Source organism: Convolutriloba macropyga, chromosome 7 (assembly GCF_964194025.1).
Source record: "Convolutriloba macropyga chromosome 7, txConMacr16.3, whole genome shotgun sequence".
In the NCBI taxonomy this organism is placed as follows: domain Eukaryota; kingdom Metazoa; phylum Xenacoelomorpha; order Acoela; family Convolutidae; genus Convolutriloba; species Convolutriloba macropyga.
In genome coordinates this window covers 45,939,836-45,959,715 of record NC_134474.1, presented here as the reverse complement: position 1 = coordinate 45,959,715, position 19,880 = coordinate 45,939,836, and the positions used below count along the sequence as shown (strand labels likewise).

Genomic DNA, 19,880 nt, shown 5'->3' with positions numbered 1-19,880 from the left:
GAATATTTGCTCCAACCTTTTTAAGTTATGAGTTCTTAATCAAAGGTTCTGATATCGCCTAAAGCTGCTGGAAAAGGATTAAAGGTTGCTGCCAACACATGTTGGATTTAGCCCGCTACGTCTTTTCGAGGGCGTTTCTCTGTATGTAAGTCAGATGTTTCTTTTACATCAGAACAGAGCACATTAAGTTGTATTTAAGTACGGATTGAGCAGTTCTGGTTAATTTCTCTGCCCATAGCGCTAATGTTTTTGATTCTTGACGAGAATTTTTCGATTATTTCATGATCGTTTACATGTTTTTTCAATTTCTGGTAAATAAATCAGTGAAATTAATATTTGGATGCGCATATTTTGTCGTTTTTTCGATTGTTTTTTATTGTTCTCGATTAAAATTAATTTGAATTCCTTTTGCAGACCTGCTAATCATTATATTAATCTAACTCGAATGCTGCACCACCATTTTTAAGCTCCAATCTTCAGGTTTTAATGGTCCTTAAACATGCAGGGTAGGCTAATTCATGCGTTTTGAGAAGCGCTATATTGCCATATTTAAGCTCCTAATTCGCTCATTTTCTCCACTCAAAGCATGTCGCATAGCAAAAACGAGCGAGCCAAATAGCCACTTACCAAAAATTTGCTCATTAGAAAGGTCAATAAGCGTAAGCAATAGGAATCGATAGCGTAGAAGATAAGATCAAATACTGTCAGGCTAGGCCCAGGGGGTCGATTCGTATAATTTCTTACACGACAATTAAAGAATTTGAGAAATTGGTTTTACAGAAAATTGGTTTTTTAGAATTTAAGAATTTGAAAATTTGAGAAATTGGTTTTTTTCCGGTTTTTTTTTCGTTCTTTTTATTTCTTTCTTTTTTGTTTTTATCTTCCTTTCCAATTTTTCTCTTTTGTCTATTTTGGCTGCTAATCTGCACGTGTTTTGCACTTATTCAGCGTGCCAAAATAAACGTTTCAATAAAGGCATTGACCAAAGTATTTCTGATTCAGAAAGAGAAATATATAATGCAATACGCAATAGTGTGAGGGATATGACCTATGGCTTTTATGCAAGGAACATGGGCGCGCACCCGAGTTGATACGAAAATTGGCTCTTTATTGTTGGGTTTTGTTGTTTTTCATCCACTCCCGACTTTCTTTCTTGGTTTCTTTTTCTTCCCCTTTTTTTCAATATTCTATTAATTGTGAATCGCACTTGAGCGCAATGGTTATCCGGTTTTCCTTCATATGCTTAAATTGTTCTTAGAGCTACAGCCGAGCGGAACGCATGCGTTTTGAGACACGCTATACCGCCATTTTAAAGCTCCGAATCTGCACATGTTTATAAGCTCTTTGAGAGAGCCACATACCAAAAACACGCGAAACAAATAGCCGCCTACTTGAAATATGCATATCAAAAACACGTAAGAGACGTAAAAAATGTGCATCGGTAGCCTAACGGTTGAGGACAATGGCTGTTTTACGGCAGGGGTTCGAGTCCGAATTGGGCAGAAAAAGAAGCATAATTCCCTGTACGACAAAATTGGGATGTTATTTTTTGTTGTTCTTCCCTTTTAATTCAACCTTTCGTTTCTCTTTTTTTTCTGTTCTTTCTTTCTCAGCTTTCTCTAGTCAAATATGGGCTTCCAATGTGCTAATCTGCACATGTTTTGCGCTCATTAAGCATGCCGCATAGCTAAAACAGGCGAGCCATTAAATACATTGGCCGAAAAATTGCTGTTGTAGAAAGAGCAGTTGACAAATGCATTACGCATAGGTAGCTTCATGGATAAAACCTATGGCATTTAACTGAGGGGCATTGGTTCGCACCCAATGGAGTGCTAAAAATGACTATTCATTTCTTGACCCAAAAATTGGTAATAGTTGTCTTTGCTCCACTCTTGCCATTATTCTTTTTTTCTCTTTAAATCTCTAATATCTTTACTGTTAAGTTACGTTTTCCTTTCTTATTTTAACTACTGATGTTGTTCAATGTAGGTTGCACTTGAGCGCAATGGTTAAAACGCTCCTATCGTCACATGCTTTAACTGCCTTTAGAGCTGCATTCGAGCGTAACACAAGCGCTTTTGAGACGTGCTAGTTATAACTTCATTTTTAAGATTTAATCTGCAAATGCGTTTGCGCTCAATAAACATTTCGCATAAGTAGGCGACCCAATAAAGGCATTGACCAAATATTGCAGATGTTGGACGAGCGATAATCAGATGCAACACGCATCCGTTGCTTAGGGGATGAATCCTATGACTCTTAGCGAGGGGCATTTGTTCGCGCCGGAGTTAATGTCTAAAATTGATCATTTTTTAATGGCCTTAATTAATAGTGTTTTTTTCAATCATTCTTGTGTTTTATTTTGTTTTCCTCTTTATCTTTCTTTTTTATATTTTTTCTTTTATACTGCTCTGTCACTATTATTAGGTTTTTAATTAGCGCTTGCTCTAAAGATCCTCAAACTTGCATCGTAACGTAGTACATATGTTTTTTGAGACTCATAACGCCACCATTTAAAAACCCCTTATCTGAACAAGTCTCGCCGCTCCTTAAACATGCGACACAGCAAAGTCAAAAACAGGTTGACCAAAAGTATGCTGCTACATAGGGCAATAGACGCAAACAATATGGATTGGTGGTGTAAGCGGTAAGACCTATGGCATTCTTAAGATGGACATGGGAACAAGCCCAGTTTGGAGTGTAAAAAATCTTAATTTCATTTAAACCTCCTTTTCTGTTAATTGATTTTGCGGGCATGCTATTTGTTATTTTCTATTCAAATTAAAAGACGGCGAAGTGAGAAAACTTGTATTTCAAGTGCTGACACTAATTAGATTCTGGATTTTGTTTCTTAGGGATTGAGAGGTTCAGGTTTGCGTCTATAAAGAATTTTTGCAAAACCTTAATATTTTGATGAATTGAGCTATTTTAATTGATTATCAATAGCTCTCGAACGATGTTTGAGGCAATTATAGTAAACGTGTTGGTCTGTCCTTCAGTCAAAGTTTTCGCTTGACCATTTTAGAGCATTCTTTGAATTCTTGAATAACTTTTCTTGCTTGAGTTTTTAATTTTTGAGTTATCTAAGTTCCTTTCTTTCTGAAATGAAGTTTATTGCTAATTTAAAAACGATTGTGAGCGAGAATTGAAACCAGTGTAGCTGAGTGGTGAAGATGTCATACCTGCAACCTAGCGGTCCGGAGTTCGATCCCGTATCGTGTACTTTTTGCGCGCAGAAGAGAATTCAAACCTACACCCCCGTACATTTTGAATTGCCCGGCCTGACGCTGGAGAACAGTACATCCGTCGTTAGTCGGTATATGTTTCAATAAAGATTTTTATAGGATGTGGTCTGCGAAATTGGCTCTCCTCCGGTGGTATCAAATTGTTTATCGCTCAAAGTTGTAGATATCTCCTATAATTGGATAACTTATCTCTTTGAAAATATTTTGGAGCGATTCACAGGCTGAGATCCGAGATCGAATTGACTTAGACTCAATCCAGCATTAGAAGACAGAATCCATTAATTTGACTATTTTGAACACATTTGCTCGATTTCGTAGGCTAAATTTACATCAGATATTAATGCATGGGTCCTTAATCCTATATATTAAACGCGTGAGCTCTAAAGTGGGACAAAATTTTTGCATGTTTAAGGGGCCTCTCGAAGCGCATGTTTAAGAGCCGCATTGAGCAGCATGTTTAAGCGGACATATCGAGAGAGGTCAATGACCTAAAAGGCTCAAAGTAGATGGGTGAGAATCGAACCCGGGACAAAAGACTGTTAGTCAGGTCAGTTACCACGAGGCTAAGTGGGCTTAAAAGTTTGTTCGCCCAGAGGGAGGATTTACTGTCCTGGGTACTACGTGTTTCTTGAATGGTCCCGAACTAAGTTTGAAGTTTTTATTGTAAACGTGTGTTTTTCTGCAAAGTTTTAGCTTTACAGATTCTGCGCTATTCTAGAACACTCTTAGATTTCAGTTGTTTTTCACGCTTTTTTTTTTGATTTTGTGTGATCTCAAATGCTCGCAATCTGAAATATGTTATTGATACGATATAAGCAATTGTGAGAAACGGTGGCTTTTAGTCGTTTTAGTGCAGGTGGTAAGATGGAGGACTGCTATTCTGAGGGGCGAGGGTTCGAATCCGTGTGGGGTACCCTCACTTTTTTCTCACTTCCTTTTCTCACTTTCTTTTCTCACTTTCTTTTCTCGCTTTCTTTTCTCACTTTCTTTTTTCACTTTCTTTTCTCACTTTGTCTTCTCACTTTTCCTTCCTTTCTTTTTTCACTTTCTTTTCTCAATTTCTTTTCTCACTTTCTTTTCTCACTTTCTTTTCTCACTTTCTTTTCTCACTTTCTTTTCTCACTTTCTTTTCTCACTTTCTGTTCTCACTTTCTTTTCTCACTTTCTTTTTTCACTTTCTTTTCTCACTTGCTTTTCTAACTTTGTCTTCTCACTTTTCCTTCCTTTCTTTTTTCACTTTCTTTTCTGACTTTCTATTCTCACTTTCTTTTCTCACATTCTTTTCTCACTTTCTTTTCTGACTTTCTGTTCTCACTTTCTTTTCTCACTTTCTTTTCTGAATTTCTTTTCACATTTTCTTATCTCACTTTTGTTTCTCAATTTCTTTTCTCACTTTCTATTCTCGCTTTCTTTTCTAACTTTCTTTTCTCAATTTCTTTTCTCACTTTCTTTTCTCACTTTCTTTTCTCACTTTCTTTTCTCACTTTCTTCTCGCACTTTCTTTTCTCTCGTTCTTTTCTCACTTTCTTTTCTCATTTTCTGTTCTCACCTTCTTTTCTCACTTTCTTTTCTCAATTTCTTTTCTCACTTTCTTTTCTCACTTTTTTTTCTCACTTTGTTACTTTCTTTTCTCACTTTCTTTTCTCTTTTTCTTTTCTCACTTTCTCTTCTCTTTTTCTTTTCTCACTTTCTTTTCTTACTTTCTTATCTCACTTTCTTTTCCCACTTTCTCTTCTCACTTTCTTTTCTCACTTTCTTTTCACATTCTTTTCTCACTTTCTTTTAACTTTCTTTTCTCACTTTCTTCTTTCACTTTCTTTTTTCTTTTTCTTTTCTCACTTTCTTTTCTCAATTTTTTTTCTCACTTTCGTTTCTCAATTTCTATTCTCACTTGCTTTTCTCACTTTCTTTTATCATTTTCTTTTCTCAATTTCTCTTCTCAGTTTCTTTTCTTTTTTGTTTTCACCTTCTTTCCTCACGTTCTTTTCTCACTTTCTTTTCTCGCTTTCTTTTCTCACTTTCTTTTTTCACTTTCTTTTCTCACTTTGTCTTCTCACTTTTCCTTCCTTTCTTTTTTCACTTTCTTTTCTCAATTTCTTTTCTCACTTTCTTTTCTCACTTTCTTTTCTCACTTTCTTTTCTCACTTTCTGTTCTCACTTTCTTTTCTCACTTTCTTTTTTCACTTTCTTTTCTCACTTGCTTTTCTAACTTTGTCTTCTCACTTTTCCTTTCTTTCTTTTTTCACTTTCTTTTCTCAATTTCTTTTCTCACTTTCTTTTCTCACTTTCTGTTCTCACTTTCTTTTCTCACTTTCTTTTTTCACTTTCTTTTCTCACTTGCTTTTCTAACTTTGTCTTCTCACTTTTCCTTCCTTTCTTTTTTCACTTTCTTTTCTGACTTTCTATTCTCACTTTCTTTTCTCACATTCTTTTCTCATTTTCTTTTCTGACTTTCTGTTCTCACTTTCTTTTCTCACTTTCTTTTCTGAATTTCTTTTCACATTTTCTTATCTCACTTTTGTTTCTCAATTTCTTTTCTCACTTTCTATTCTCGCTTTCTTTTCTAACTTTCTTTTCTCAATTTCTTTTCTCACTTTCTTTTCTCACTTTCTTTTCTCACTTTCTTTTCTCACTTTCTTCTCGCACTTTCATTTCTCTCGTTCTTTTCTCACTTTCTTTTCTCACTTTCTTTTCTCATTTTCTGTTCTCACCTTCTTTTCTCACTTTCTTTTCTCAATTTCTTTTCTCACTTTCTTTTCTCACTTTCTTTTCTCTTTTTCTTTTCTCACTTTCTCTTCTCTTTTTCTTTTCTCACTTTCTTTTCTTACTTTCTTATCTCACTTTCTTTTCCCACTTTCTCTTCTCACTTTCTTTTCTCACTTTCTTTTCACATTCTTTTCTCACTTTCTTTTAACTTTCTTTTCTCACTTTCTTCTTTCACTTTCTTTTTTCTTTTTCTTTTCTCACTTTCTTTTCTCAATTTTTTTTCTCACTTTCGTTTCTCAATTTCTATTCTCACTTGCTTTTCTCACTTTCTTTTATCATTTTCTTTTCTCAATTTCTCTTCTCACTTTCTTTTCTTTTTTTCTGTTTTCACCTTTCCTCACGTTCTTTTCTCACTTTCCTTTCTTACTTTCTTTTCTCACTTTCTTTTCTTACTCTCATTTCTCACTGTAGAAGCTCGTTATCTGTACAAATCTTAGCGGTACTTAAATATGCAAGATAGCAAAGCCAATTAAGTCTTCGATCAAAAAATTGGTGTTACTTGGGGTAATATACTAAACCAAACACTTCGGTAACGTAACGCAATACCTCTGGCTGTTGAAGGAGGGTCATGGCTTAAAGCACGAGCTGGTACGAAAAAAATCTCAATTTTAAACCTATTCTTTTAATTGATTTTCTGGTGATGCTTTTGCGGGCCTGCTAGTTACTCTTAATCCCCTTAATAGCAAATAGATTCGCGCTGCCAAATTTTTGGTAATGCTCAAATTTTCAATCAGTGCTTACCTGTCACTCAACCTGGTAATATGGAAGGCGCATGCGAGTTTGAGCGCAAATGGGTCTGATCAGAGCCATTTTTTTCGCTTTTTTCACTGGAAAGTATTTGATTCACAGACTTGGAAAACACAGACGAGTATGATGAGGTTTTTTTCAGACTTATCTTCATGAAGATGGGCGAGGAGATCAGTGATGAAGAGATTGAGAATATTCTAGCACAGGCAGACAGAGATGGAGACGGAAAGATAGGATGGGATGACTTCCATTATGTCATGCTTAACAGCTCTGTCTGACATTATATACTTACTACTAACTTTACTTTACTTCAGTTTTCAAAAACCTTTTTAATAGCCGCGAAGCCATAGCTGAGGCTATTATTGACCTTTTCGTGGTTTTTTTGCAATTCAAAGAGTTTGAATTGTATTGGGGCGCTGTGTTTTTTTAAGATCTGTTCACACATTTTCATGATTTTTGAAGTCAAATTGGAGTAGTGATCTTGGTCACGCCAAAACAGGAAGTGGAGCAAAAAAGCGAGTGGTTTTGCGACGGGAATTTTTTGCTCTAATTTTAAGGTAGAAGGAGAAAACGGTGTTTGAACAAAAATTCGCTGTCTCGCTAGTGGTTTTTTGTTCACATTCGGCAATTTTACTTTAATTTTTACTTGTTTTTCGATTGTTTGGATCGGATTTTTTTCTAAATGGTTTTCCCAATCCATTCATAGTTCACTCTAGGCATAGTTTTTCGTTTGAACCAAATTTCAATTTCTGGCTAGTGGTTTTTTTTGTTCACATGCAGCATTTGGACATTGATTTTTTGAATTTTTTTAAACTAGTTTTTTGTTTAGTCAATGAAAATGTAAATTGAATCGTATTTCAGGACTTGTCCTGCAATGATTTTTTATTTCGTCTTCACGATTTTTGTTACGACCATATGACGTCACAATCACTTCAAATCTGCTTTTTGTTCATTCGTTCATGCAATTTCAACTGAATTGCGTGCATGACGTCATTTTTCACTCTAAGTGGAGCGCGTTTTTTATTCAGTCGCGTGATTAAATTTTTGGTCACAGGTGACTTACCTCACTCTCAAAAATGACTTCCTCAATCTGAAATTGACTTTTTCTTTTATTTAATTCAAAGAGATAAGGTCAAGTGAGTGTGTGTCACTCTAATTGAATGTTTTTGGAGGGCAGCTAATACAAGAAGCAATAAGTTTCCTAATCAAATGTTCAAAATCTCCTTTCTTAATGAAAACACTAGTTTTTTAGTCTGTCTTTTAAAATCTTTTAGACTACAGATCTACAAAGATTTTGTGGCTATTTTCTGGCAATCTGCCATTTATGTTTTCTCACTTACCGTAGTTTTTCACCCAATATTGACGCGGTCCGGGTGAATTGCTTCTATAATCTTCTGATTATTTATTATAAGGGCATGAGTTAATATATGAAGATGAGTTAAAATGTTTTAAATTGGTGCTACAATGGGAGTAATTCTTCCCAATAGTCCTCCCATTGCTACCATATTCTCAAATCATTTTACCCTTTTTTGGCAACGCATAAAAATTTGAGAATTCTGCAGCCTCACTCATGAATCTTTATGGGCTGAAAAAAAATTAACCCGGGGCGCAACTCCTTCCATTGCGAGCATTTTGTAGTTTTTGCTCTTGAAATTTGTCTCCACAAAAAATTAAATTTTAATTCTTCCTACACTACATATAGTGACGGAGGGACTATACGACTCAACGGATTTTTTGTAGTCAATTGTGTTAGATCGATATATTTATCGGACAAAGATATGAGTTGTATCATGAAAAAGCTTGTCGAGCATATATTATTGTTTTGGTAACTGGCCCCTTTCAAGGAGCTACTTAGGTTTAAATTTTGAGAAGATTAGCCATATTTTCTGATGTTTTCATCAAGTCTTGTTGATAGCCGCAAAGCGAGTTGAGGCTATTATTGGTCTTTTCTTGGTATTTTGCAACTCAAGGATTTTAAATTGTATTGAGATGCTGTCTTTGAGATCGATTCACAAGTTTTCATGATTTTTGAAGTCAAAATGTAGTGACGTCTTTGGCCACGCCGAAACAGGAAACGCAATGAAAAAACGAGTGGTTTTGCGGCGTGAATTTTTTTGGCTCTAATTTTAAAGTAGAAGGAGAAAACGGTGTTTGAACCAAAATTCGCGTTCTCGCTAGTGGTTTTTTGTTCAGATGCGGCAATTTTACTTTAATTTTACTTTTTTCGTTGTTTTGGATTGGATTTTTTTCTAAATGGTTTTCCCAATCCATTCATATTTCACTCTAGGCCTAGTTTTGTTTGAACCAAGTTTTCATTTCTGGCTAAGGGTTTTTTTCGTTCGCATGCGGCATTTGGACATTGTTCTTCTCTCTTTTTTTGTTTTCTATCTAATATTTTAAGTATGGTTTTTTTCCAATTCATTCTTATTCGGTTCTAGGACTAGTTTTTTGTTTAGTCAATGAAATTTCTTTGATTTGTATTTCAGGACTTGTCCTGCTATGATTTTTTATTTCATCGTCACGATTTTTGTTACGACCAGATGAAGTCACCATCACTTCAAATCTGCTTTTCGTTTCTTGGTTCATGCAATTTCATCTGAATTGCGTTCGTGACGTCATTTTTCACTCTAAGTGGAGCAAGTTATTTTTGTTCATTCGCGTGATTAAATTTTTGGTCATTCGTTACTTACATCACTCTCAAAAAATGACTTCCTCAATCTGAAAATTACTTTTTCTATACTTTAATTCAAAGAGATAAAGTCAAATAAGTGTGTGTCACTCTAATTGAAGGTTTTTGGAGGGCAGCTAATTCACGAGGCAATAAGTTATACAGATTCCTAATAAAAATTTCAAAATCTCCTTTCTTAGTGCCAACACTAATTGTTTTAGTCTGTCTTTTTAAATCTTTTAGACTGCAGATCTACAAAGCTATTGCGGCTATTTTCAGGCAATCTGCCAGCTATGTTTTCTCACTTACCGTAGTTTTTCATCCCTTTTTGACACGATCCGGGTAGAGTGCCCCCTATAAGCCTCTCATTATTTTTGTAAGGGCATGAGTTAATATATGAAGATCTTGCTAATAGCCTCAAAGCGATAGTTGAGGCTTTTATTGGCCTTCTCTTGGTTTTTGCAATTCAAGGATTTTAAATTGTATTGGGATGCTGTCTTTGAGATCTGTTCACACCTTTTCATGATTTTTGAAGTCAAAATGTAGTGACGTCTTTGGCCACGCCGAAACAGGAAGCGCAATGAAAAAACGAGTGGTTTTGCGGCGTGAATTTTTTTGGCTCTAGTTTTAAAGTAGAAGGAGAAAACGGTGTTTGAACCAAAATTCGCGTTCTCGCTAGTGGTTTTTTGTTCAGATGCGGCAATTTTACTTTAATTTTACTTTTTTCGTTGTTTTGGATTAGATTTTTTTCTAAATGGTTTTCCCAATCCATTCATATTTCACTCTAGGCCTAGTTTTGTTTGAACCAAGTCTTCATTTCTGGCTAGTTGTTTTTTTCGTTCGCATGCGGCATTTGGACATTGTTCTTCTCTCTTTTTTGTTTTCTATCTAATATTTTAAGTATGGTTTTTTTCCAATTCATTCTTATTCGGTTCTAGGACTAGTTTTTTGTTTAGTCAATGAAATTTCTTTGATTTGTATTTCAGGTCTTGCCACCTATTTTTTTTGTTTTTTTGGTGCTTATTTTCAATTGTTCGAACGCTTGAAATGGCTTTTGGTGGTTCTTATGACTTGGTGTTTGCTTATATTGTTTGATTTTATGATTTTTTTTAAATAGCCGCGAAGCGATGGCGGCTATTATTAGGGACATCGTTTTTTGTACAATTCAAAGAATTTGAATTGTTTTACGACGATGTTTTTTTAAGATATGTTCACACCTTTTCATGATTTTTGAAGTCAAATTGGATTTTGTTCACCTCGAAACAGGAAGTGGAGCGAAAAAGCGAGTGGTTTTGCGGCGTGAATATTTCTTGCTCTGATTTTAAAGTAGAGTGAGAAAACAGTGTTTGGACAGAATTTCGCTTCCTCGCTAGCGGTCTTTTGTTCACATGCGGCAATTTCACTTTGATTTTTACTGTTTTTCTGATTTGCTGGTCGGGATGTTTTTCTAAATCGTTTTCCAAATCCATTCACAGTTCACTCTAGGCCTAGTTTTTTGTTTGAACCAAATATCCATTTCTAGCTAGTTTTTTTTGTTCAAATGCGGCATTTTTACTTTGACTATATTGTTTTGTTTTTAATTTTTTTTATCTAATTTCGTTTAGAAATGGTTTTTCCAATTCACTCATAGTCCGTTCTAGGTCTAAGTGCGGCCGAAAATTTGTTAATTTTATGTCTGAAAATTTTTCAAACTGTTTGAAAACCCAAGCAAAGAATTTAACTTTTTTTTCGTGTTGATAGCTGCACAGCGATAGCTGGAGCTATTATTGGCCTTCTCTTGGTTTTTTGCAATTCAAAGAATTTGAATTGTATTGAGGTGCTGTCTTTTTTTAAAGATCTGTGTACACATTTTCATGATTTTTGAAGTCAAATTGGAGTAGTGATTTTGGTCACGCCGAAACAGGAAGTGGAGCAAAAAAGCGAGTGGTTTTGCGGCGTGCGAATTTTTTGCTCTAATTTTTAATTAGAGTGAGAAAACAGTGTTTGAACAAAAATTTGCTTTCTTGCTAGTAATTTGTTGTTCACATGCGGCAATTTCAATTTGAATTCTACTGTTTTTTCAATTTTTTAGATTGATTTTTTCTCGCTTTTCGCAATCCATTCATAGTCCCTTCTAGTCTTCTGTTTAGTCAATGAAAATTGTACGTCACGACTTGTATTTCTTTTTTTGGTTCGTCTTCGTCGCGATTTTTGTTACGACTATAAGACGTCAGAGCCATTAAAATCAGCGTTTTGTTCAATCGTTCACGCAATAATTTCAACTGAATTGCGTGCGTGACGTATTTTTTCGCTCTTAGTGGAGCGAGGTTTTTGTTGATTCGCGTGACTAAATTTTTTTGCACACTTGACTTACCTCACTCTCAAAAATGACTTCCTCACTTTGAGATTGACTTTTACTTACTTTTTTGCAAAGACATAATGTCAAATGGGCGTATGTCACTCTAAATGAAGGTTATTTGAGAGCTGCTAATAGAGGCATCAAAAACTTAAACAGATTTTTAATCAATTTATAACATATCAGCCTTCAATGAAAAGACTAATTTTTTGGTCTGTCTCACTGTTTTTTTGAGACTGAAGATCTACGAAGCTATTCCGGCTCTTTTTTGGCAATCTGCCACCTATTTTTTTTGTTTTTTCGTGCTTATTTTCAATTTTTCGAACGCTTGAAATGGCTTTTGGTGGTTCTTATGACTTGGTGTTTGCTTATATTGTTTGATTTTATGATTTTTTTAAATAGCCGCGAAGCGATGGCGGCTATTATTAGGGACATCGTTTTTTGTACAATTCAAAGAATTTGAATTGTTTTACGACGATGTTTTTTTAAGATCTGTTCACACCTTTTCATGATTTTTGAAGTCAAATTGGAGTGGTGATTTTTTTCACCTCGAAACAGGAAGTGGAGCGAAAAAGCGAGTGGTTTTGCGGCGTGAATATTTCTTGCTCTGATTTTAAAGTCGAGTCAGAAAACGGTGTTTGGACAGAATTTCGCTTCCTCGCTAGCGGTCTTTTGTTCATATGCGGCAATTTCACTTTGATTTTTACTGTTTTTCTAATTTGCTGGTCGGGATGTTATTCTAAATGGTTTTCCCAATCCATTTATATTTCACTCTATGCCTAGTTTTGTTTGAACCAAGTTTTCATTTCTGGCTAGTGGTTTTTTTCGTTCGCATGCGGCATTTGGACATTGTTCTTCTCTCTTTTTTTGTTTTCTATCTAATATTTTAAGTATGGTTTTTTTCCAATTCATTCTTATTCGGTTCTAGGACTAGTTTTTTGTTTAGTCAATGAAATTTCTTTGATTTGTATTTCAGGTCTTGCCACCTATTTTTTTTTGTTTTTTTGGTGCTTATTTTCAATTGTTCGAACGCTTGAAATGGCTTTTGGTGGTTCTTATGATTTGGTGTTTGCTTATATTGTTTGATTTTATGATTTTTTTAAATAGCCGCGAAGCGATGGCGGCTATTATTAGGGACATCGTTTTTTGTACAATTCAAAGAATTTGAATTGTTTTACGACGATGTTTTTTTAAGATCTGTTCACACCTTTTCATGATTTTTGAAGTCAAATTGGAGTGGTGATTTTGTTCACCTCGAAACAGGAAGTGGAGCGAAAAAGCGAGTGGTTTTGCGGCGTGAATATTTCTTGCTCTGATTTTAAAGTAGAGTGAGAAAACTGTGTTTGGACAAAAATTCGCTTCCTCGCTAGCGGTTTTTTGTTCGCATGCGGCAATTTCACTTTGATTTTTTACTGTTTTTTCGATTTTTGGTTGGGATGTTTTTCTAAACTGTTTGAACCAAATATCCATTTCTTTTTTGTTCACATGAGGCATTTTTACATTAGTTATTTTGTTTTGTTTTTATTTTTTTTATCTAATTTTTTTTGAAATGGTTTTTCCAATTCTCTCATAGTCCGTTCTAGGTCTAGTTTTTGGTTTTTTAATAAAAAATTCTTTGAAATGTACGTCAGAACTTGTCCTGCTATATTCTTTAATTCGCCATCTCCCTCGATGATTATTATGACCTGACTTCTTTGAATTGACATTTCCAATGACTTCATTGACTTCCACTGCTTTGCAGTTAAAATTTGTGAACGTGACGTCATTTATGCTTTTAGGTCAATTGCGTGAATTACCTCACTCAAAAAAGTGACTTCTGAACTCACTTATGGAACTTCAAATTTTGTGGACTTTTAATAGTTAATAGTGTGCAGCTAAGTATTGCCAAACTTATATGCCCTAATTCTTAATTATTAGTCTTGAGTTTTTTATTTCGAATATCAATTTCGAAAAAGCTCTTGGGGCTTTTTCCTTATAGACCGTATGTGTCATAAAAATGACAGTCCGAATATAACCCAAAATGTTTAGTGCTATATTAAAGGACTGGTGGTCAATCTGTCTATTTTATTTATTTCTTTAGTTTCAATTAATTGAAGGCCACAAGCGTCTATGGCGGCTATTTTCCAGCAATCTGCCGGTTATGTTTGGCTTTGTTTGCTGGAATCTATAGTAATAAAAATAATAATAATAATAATAATAAATATAATATTAATAATAATAATAATAATAATAATAATAATAATAATAATAATAATAATAATAATAATGAATTCAAACAAACATGGTTACAACCATCTTGGTAGTCCCCAGATTGGGGGAGAAATCAAGTTTCAGTAATTAAAATTTCTCGAAAACTTTCCACCATGAAGGGTAACTTTTATATTTGAATCTTTTCAGTGCCTCCCCTTCCAAAAATTTCTTTACTTCTCTTCGAAACTGACATGGATTTTTGTGTGGTGAATAGTAAGCAAAACTGTTAAGTGGAGACAAGAGAATTATTGAATCGGGCTACTCTTTTCAAGTAATTTTCTTCAGAACATTTCCGAAATGTTTTTCTCGCTTCAATAAAAAACTTTTCGCTTGATCTGGTCTTTGGACAACCAAAAGTTATTGACCAGTGGTATGACGCTTTCATAGATTTTAAGCCCACTAAAATCTTGTTAAGCAAAATTAGGTCGTTATGAACTAAAAAATAACTGACTGGTATTAGGCGATTTCGAATTAGGCTCTCAACGTATTCTTTGTCACCCAGAACAGAACGGCAAGTTATCCATTTTAAACCTGATCTCTGTAGTCTTTCCAAGCGTTGAAGATACTGTGGTCCTGGATTCCAGACCAGACAGTTGACGCATAAAAGACCGCAGAGAGTACATATCTTTTCATCAATGTACATTTGACAGTTTCTTTTGTGGTGCGGGATATAACTCTTCTTAAATGACTCAGTTTTTGAAAACCTTTCTTTACCGCCATTTCGAGGTGACAATTCCAATTCATGCTGGCCGTAAAAATTAATCCGAGATCTTTTATTCGGTTTTCGTTTTTGATGGCAATTCATTTAGCAAATAACTCTGTAGACGAATTGTATGTATTTTTTTTATGAGAACTCGAGAATGCTGAATTTGTCAAAATTGAATTTTAGTTTATTTGAACAAGACCATTCCATAGCTTTTTTTATATCAAGCTGAAGTTCTCCACTTTCTGATATCTGTCCTATTATTTCCGTATCATCGGCATAAAGGAATGTTTTATTATTAAGTTGATCAGCTAGGTCATTTATGTACACGGAGAACAAAAACACAGCAAATATTGATCCCTGGGGACCCCCGCTTGAGATTTTGGAGAAAGTCGAGTAACTGTCTGCAACTTTTACCCTCTGCTGCCGATCAACCAGATATGAAGCAAAAAAATTTCAAAAACTTTTCATCAAACCCAAAACGAGCGAGCTTTTGAAGCACAATATTGAATTTAACCGTATCAAAAGCTTTAGCAATGTCCAAGTAAATTGTTATCGGCGATGAATTTTCGTCTAAAGCTTGATATAAATTATCACAAAATAGTAACAATTGGGTTACTGTTCAATGTTTTTGCCGAAAACCATGCTGAGCAGTGCAAAGCTTCCTTTCGAATGTCTTCTTAATTTCTTTGTAAACTATTCTTTCAAAAACTATAGAAATTGTACAGAGCATTGCGATTGGTCTGTAGTTTTTAATTTCCGTTTTGCTACCATTTTTATGATGAGGACGCACGTGTATGTTTTTCCAGACTTTGGGAAATTGGCAAGCGTTAATAATGCAGCTAAATTTATAGAAGATACTATTTATAACGTACGGCGCTGAGGCTTTAAGGAGTGATGGTGTTATTTGATCATAAGAGTTGACACCAGGTTCAATTTGTGATATTTCGTCTAGCACATCTTTTGGGTTGAATGTGATATCGTCTAGAAAAATCTCTAGTTGAGCTGTTTCAGGCACAACGATGTCAGAATTATCTTCGACAAAAATGCTCGTTGAAACTTTCCCCAATTTCCTGAGAACCCATTATATCTTGGCCTCTATATTTCATTTTCTCGGGGAAAGTTTGTTCTTGGTTAAGTATTCGCAAAATTTTGTATGCATCGTTGTTTGTTGAAATACAGAAACCCTCGATAAAATTTTGTTTGTCCTTAAGCAAGGATAAATTTAACTCCACCTCTAAATTTCTAATTTCCTCTGATCTTTTGTTTGTTTTCCTTTGCGCCTTCAGCTTGTTTTCTATGTGTACACTATGGGAAGACATATAAGATGGTATGTCAAGCCGGCGTTTTGTTATACGAGGTATTGGCTTTTCACAAGCATTGTAGAAACTCTTGCGTGTCCATCTTATTCCCATTGTCTTACTATATGGTATTCTTCAAGCTTCTTCAATTGTTGTGTCTCCCTTTAAGTAGGAATCAATACTGCAGCAATTTGAGATAGCTTATTGATTGAAAGGCCAAAGAGGTTGTCGTTCGGAATTATTTTTGATTTGGTAGGTTCCCTGGGTTTATATCTCCATTTAATGCCGTGGAATATTGCTCAGTCTACTGGGGTTAATTGTTTGAACGTTGGAACTTCCTCTTTCGGAAAATAATTTGAGATCATTGTTTGTTTGATGTAGAACATTGATATGTCACTTAGTCTCATTATTTACAAGCTGGATTGGCTTTATGAGACACTATGTGAGCTATTTGATGTTTTCGACAAATATTTTATAGTTTTAATGACTTAGATATAATGTTTTTTTTTTTAAAATTGATACATTTTTGTACTTTTGGCTTTATTTGTTGGCCATTTTCACGTTTAAGCAGTTAAACTCTTTTTTTGAGAGCTCATTGATTTTTGATGTGAAATATATGAACTTGATCAAAATTTTCATTTGATATTTAATGATTTTTTTTTTGTTTTTTAAAGTTTTAAGTATTAATGAATTTTAGCTTTTTAAATTTTTGTCTTCGATCCAGCCGTCCCAATATTGACCGTTTTCATCGCAATATTGACCGTTAAAAACATAGGTTAACATTTTTTTCTATTATTAGACTTTTGAAGTGTTCTGTTTATTTTCGTGTACGTCTGGGGAATTGATTTGCTGAAATAATTTCTCATTCATGATCATTTGCTATCACTTTTAGATAACTCTCTTGCCAAAGTGTTCATTGTCAAATTGATAGTACAGTACAGTAGTTTTGTCATTCAGACATTTTAACGCTCGCTATGTTGTGCTGGTTTACCCTCGTTTGATCATTTTGAGTTAAATCATCCAGTTATATAAATTTTGTCTTTTTTACTTTTTTGTCAATTTTTAAAGGCGGATAATATTGCTGAATTTTATTCTAGAGATTTGCCTTTTCAAATTTAGCAATTCTTTTTCTGTATCCATAATTTGTCTGAATTGAACCTCAAATATGCGCAAAAAATAATCTCTGATTTTAATTGAACAATCTGATTGAACAAATTGTGGCAAAAAATTTAAAAAATGATTTTTATCCTGTTATCAGTAATTTTTCTCCCTTAATGCTTTTGTAAAACGCAATAGGCATTTTTGTGAAACACAGTTTTCAGCACATACACAGTCAAATATGCGTTTGGTTCATATATGCTTACTGCGTTTCTGTTTTTGAAAAGCAAAGCAGGGAACATTTTTACAATTGACAGCAGAAAACGACGAGTTCATGTGCTGTAAATGTTTAATCTGAAAAAAATACATTCAATTTAGATTTTTCAGGAGTTTTCTCCTTTTATTCTATTTTTGTTGCTTTTAAGTTTTGCGCAGAAGATTTTTCCGATTGGTTCTAAATTAAGTTTATTAATAGCCGCCTTCATCTTCTCGGAGGGCTATTATATCAGCCTTTTTAGTTTTGACCAGTTTTTTCGGCTGAAGGCGTTTGTCTCAACTGTTTGGGCTACAAATAGTATGTTTATGAGCAATTTTGACATCTTAGGAAAATATAAGAAATTTATATGATTTTTCAGCTGTTTTTGCCATTTTGAACCGTTGATCGCTTTTTTAAGCCCTTTTCACTGTCTTCTTAACTTCATTAGATGCACTTAGATGATTTCAGTAACAATTCAAGTACTTAGAGTGGTGTTGCTACCGGGAAGGCCTTAATTCAAAATTAGAAGGGCTTTTTTAGGAGCTTTTAAAGTCTAAGTGGTGCAAATTATCACCTTTTTTTATTTTTCCAGTTTCTTTCGATGAGTCTTAAAATGAAGTTCGTCAAATTTGAGAAAGATCTGTTGCAACAAACAGATACTCGTTATGACCATTTTTCAGGTATATGTTTTGTTACTGCAAACATCAACACGCAAAATGGCACTAGTTTTTGCATTTTTTTTCAATTTTCCTAGTTTTGTCATTTTTTGAGTTGTCCCAGCCTCAGGGGCCAGATAACCTCCTCTAGGGTCTGATAATAAGCTACTGTATAGTTGCTATGGGAAAAAATTCAACTTCTTAATTACATTTTTTTTGCATTTTGTTGAAAAGATTTTCAATACCAATCTTTATGGGCCTGTGAAACGTTTTTAAGCATCAAATTGATTTACTGGACACTTTCTCGAAACAGCATCCTTTTTTGAGTTTTTTTAATCATAAGGGGCCATTGAATTTCCTCTAGGGTTTGATTTTAGGCAGCTGCAAAGTTTCTATTGGCAATGGAATAGTTTTTACGATATTAATGTCACGAATATTAGCGAATTTTTAATGTTTTTTTTTCAATTTGTAAAGAAATTGAGTTTTGTGCGAGTTTTCCAATCTCCAGAAGCCAAAAAAGTGTTTTGTAGCTTCATTCTAGATTACTATAGATTATGGACTAAGATTAATGAAACCGTTGCTGGGACAAAAATATTATGATCTTTATAAACTTTTTGATAAAATGTTCATTTTTTAAAATTTTTTTTTAGAATTTTTGTATTGTTTTTAAGATTTTTGCTATCTAGGGGCCAACCATACTTTTCAAATCCTTATGCATGAGCTAATGTCTTAATAATACTGCAATATAGTTGGTTTTGTGAGTACTAGCCTCAAGAGCTAAAACAACTGCTCTCTACTTTTTGCTAATTGTTCCAATTTTTTTCAAAACTTGTTTTGGTTCGAGTGTCGATATGCAGCATGATTTTTACGAGCCTTAACGTTAGCTGTTCTAAAGTTTTAAGCAAGAAAAAGGGGGTTTGAAAACAATTTTATGCGGAATTGGACAAAATTGTGATTAACTCTTTTTGTAATGCTGTGTCATTTTCAATTTTTCTGAGCTGAAATCATCAATGGAACCTTTTATTTTATGAGCTCGGTGCTGACTTTGAACATTGCAATGCTGGTATGGATGATATTGACATCAAAAAATTTCGGCGAATTTTTAGTTTTTTTTTGCCTGTCTCTGATTGCTTCTTATATCTGAAGCATATTGTGTCGTGTTTGTTTTTTTTTACTTTTTGTTACTATTCTCAATCAAGACCGTGATATTCGACACGCTGGTCCTAAAACTTTTTAAACTGTGAGTTCAATTTTTGTTTCCCAAAAAATTTGTAAACCATGTTATTTCTGTCCGGCTGGCACCGTTCAATTAGTCTACTGGCCAGGTACAGGAGTTTTCATTCAATTTTAGGGCTGTGCTCCAGGACTTGTCCTGCTACGTTTTTTTTTTCGTTTAACAAAAATTCGTTTTGCTTTACCGTAAGTCACAGCTTGTTCAGCTTGTTGCGTGAAAACTTTTTGACTTATCTAGGCTAGTTTTATTCTTCGATCATTCTGCTGAGAGTGCTTTTTGGACATAAAGCATAAAGCCCTATTTTAGATGAGCTCCACTTGAATTTTGCTCTTATAAGTCGTAGTTAACATCTCTAATTTTGCTTGGTATTGATACTATCCCCTGTTTCTCCTCATTTAGAAACATGAGTACTTCTATCTAAGGAATTTCCGGAATTGTTTCGGATTTTCTTAATTTTCATCGAATGAAAGTTGTCTTCGCTTTACCCCATTAGGCCGTTTATCTTTCATTCTAATCAAGTGTTTTCAAGCGGCAGTTGGTCAGCAAACCAATCTAAAATGAATGGAGTCATAAAGACAAAATCAAAAATAGAAACGGGATAAACGCATAAAGCCCTATTTT

The 19,880-nt window shown here is 34.3% G+C and overlaps 1 protein-coding gene across 1 annotated transcript in view; it reads left to right on the top strand.

The window, feature by feature from the left end:
* Positions 1–7,077, top strand: part of LOC142343049 (uncharacterized) — a 10,696-nt gene extending 3,619 nt beyond the window's left edge. Inside the window, exon 3 of the mRNA XM_075394736.1 lies at positions 6,861–7,077. Within this exon, the coding sequence (XP_075250851.1) occupies positions 6,861–7,036 (176 nt within the window). The 3' untranslated portion in view covers positions 7,037–7,077. The remainder of the gene's footprint in view (positions 1–6,860) is intronic.
* Positions 7,078–19,880: the final 12,803 nt, after the last annotated feature.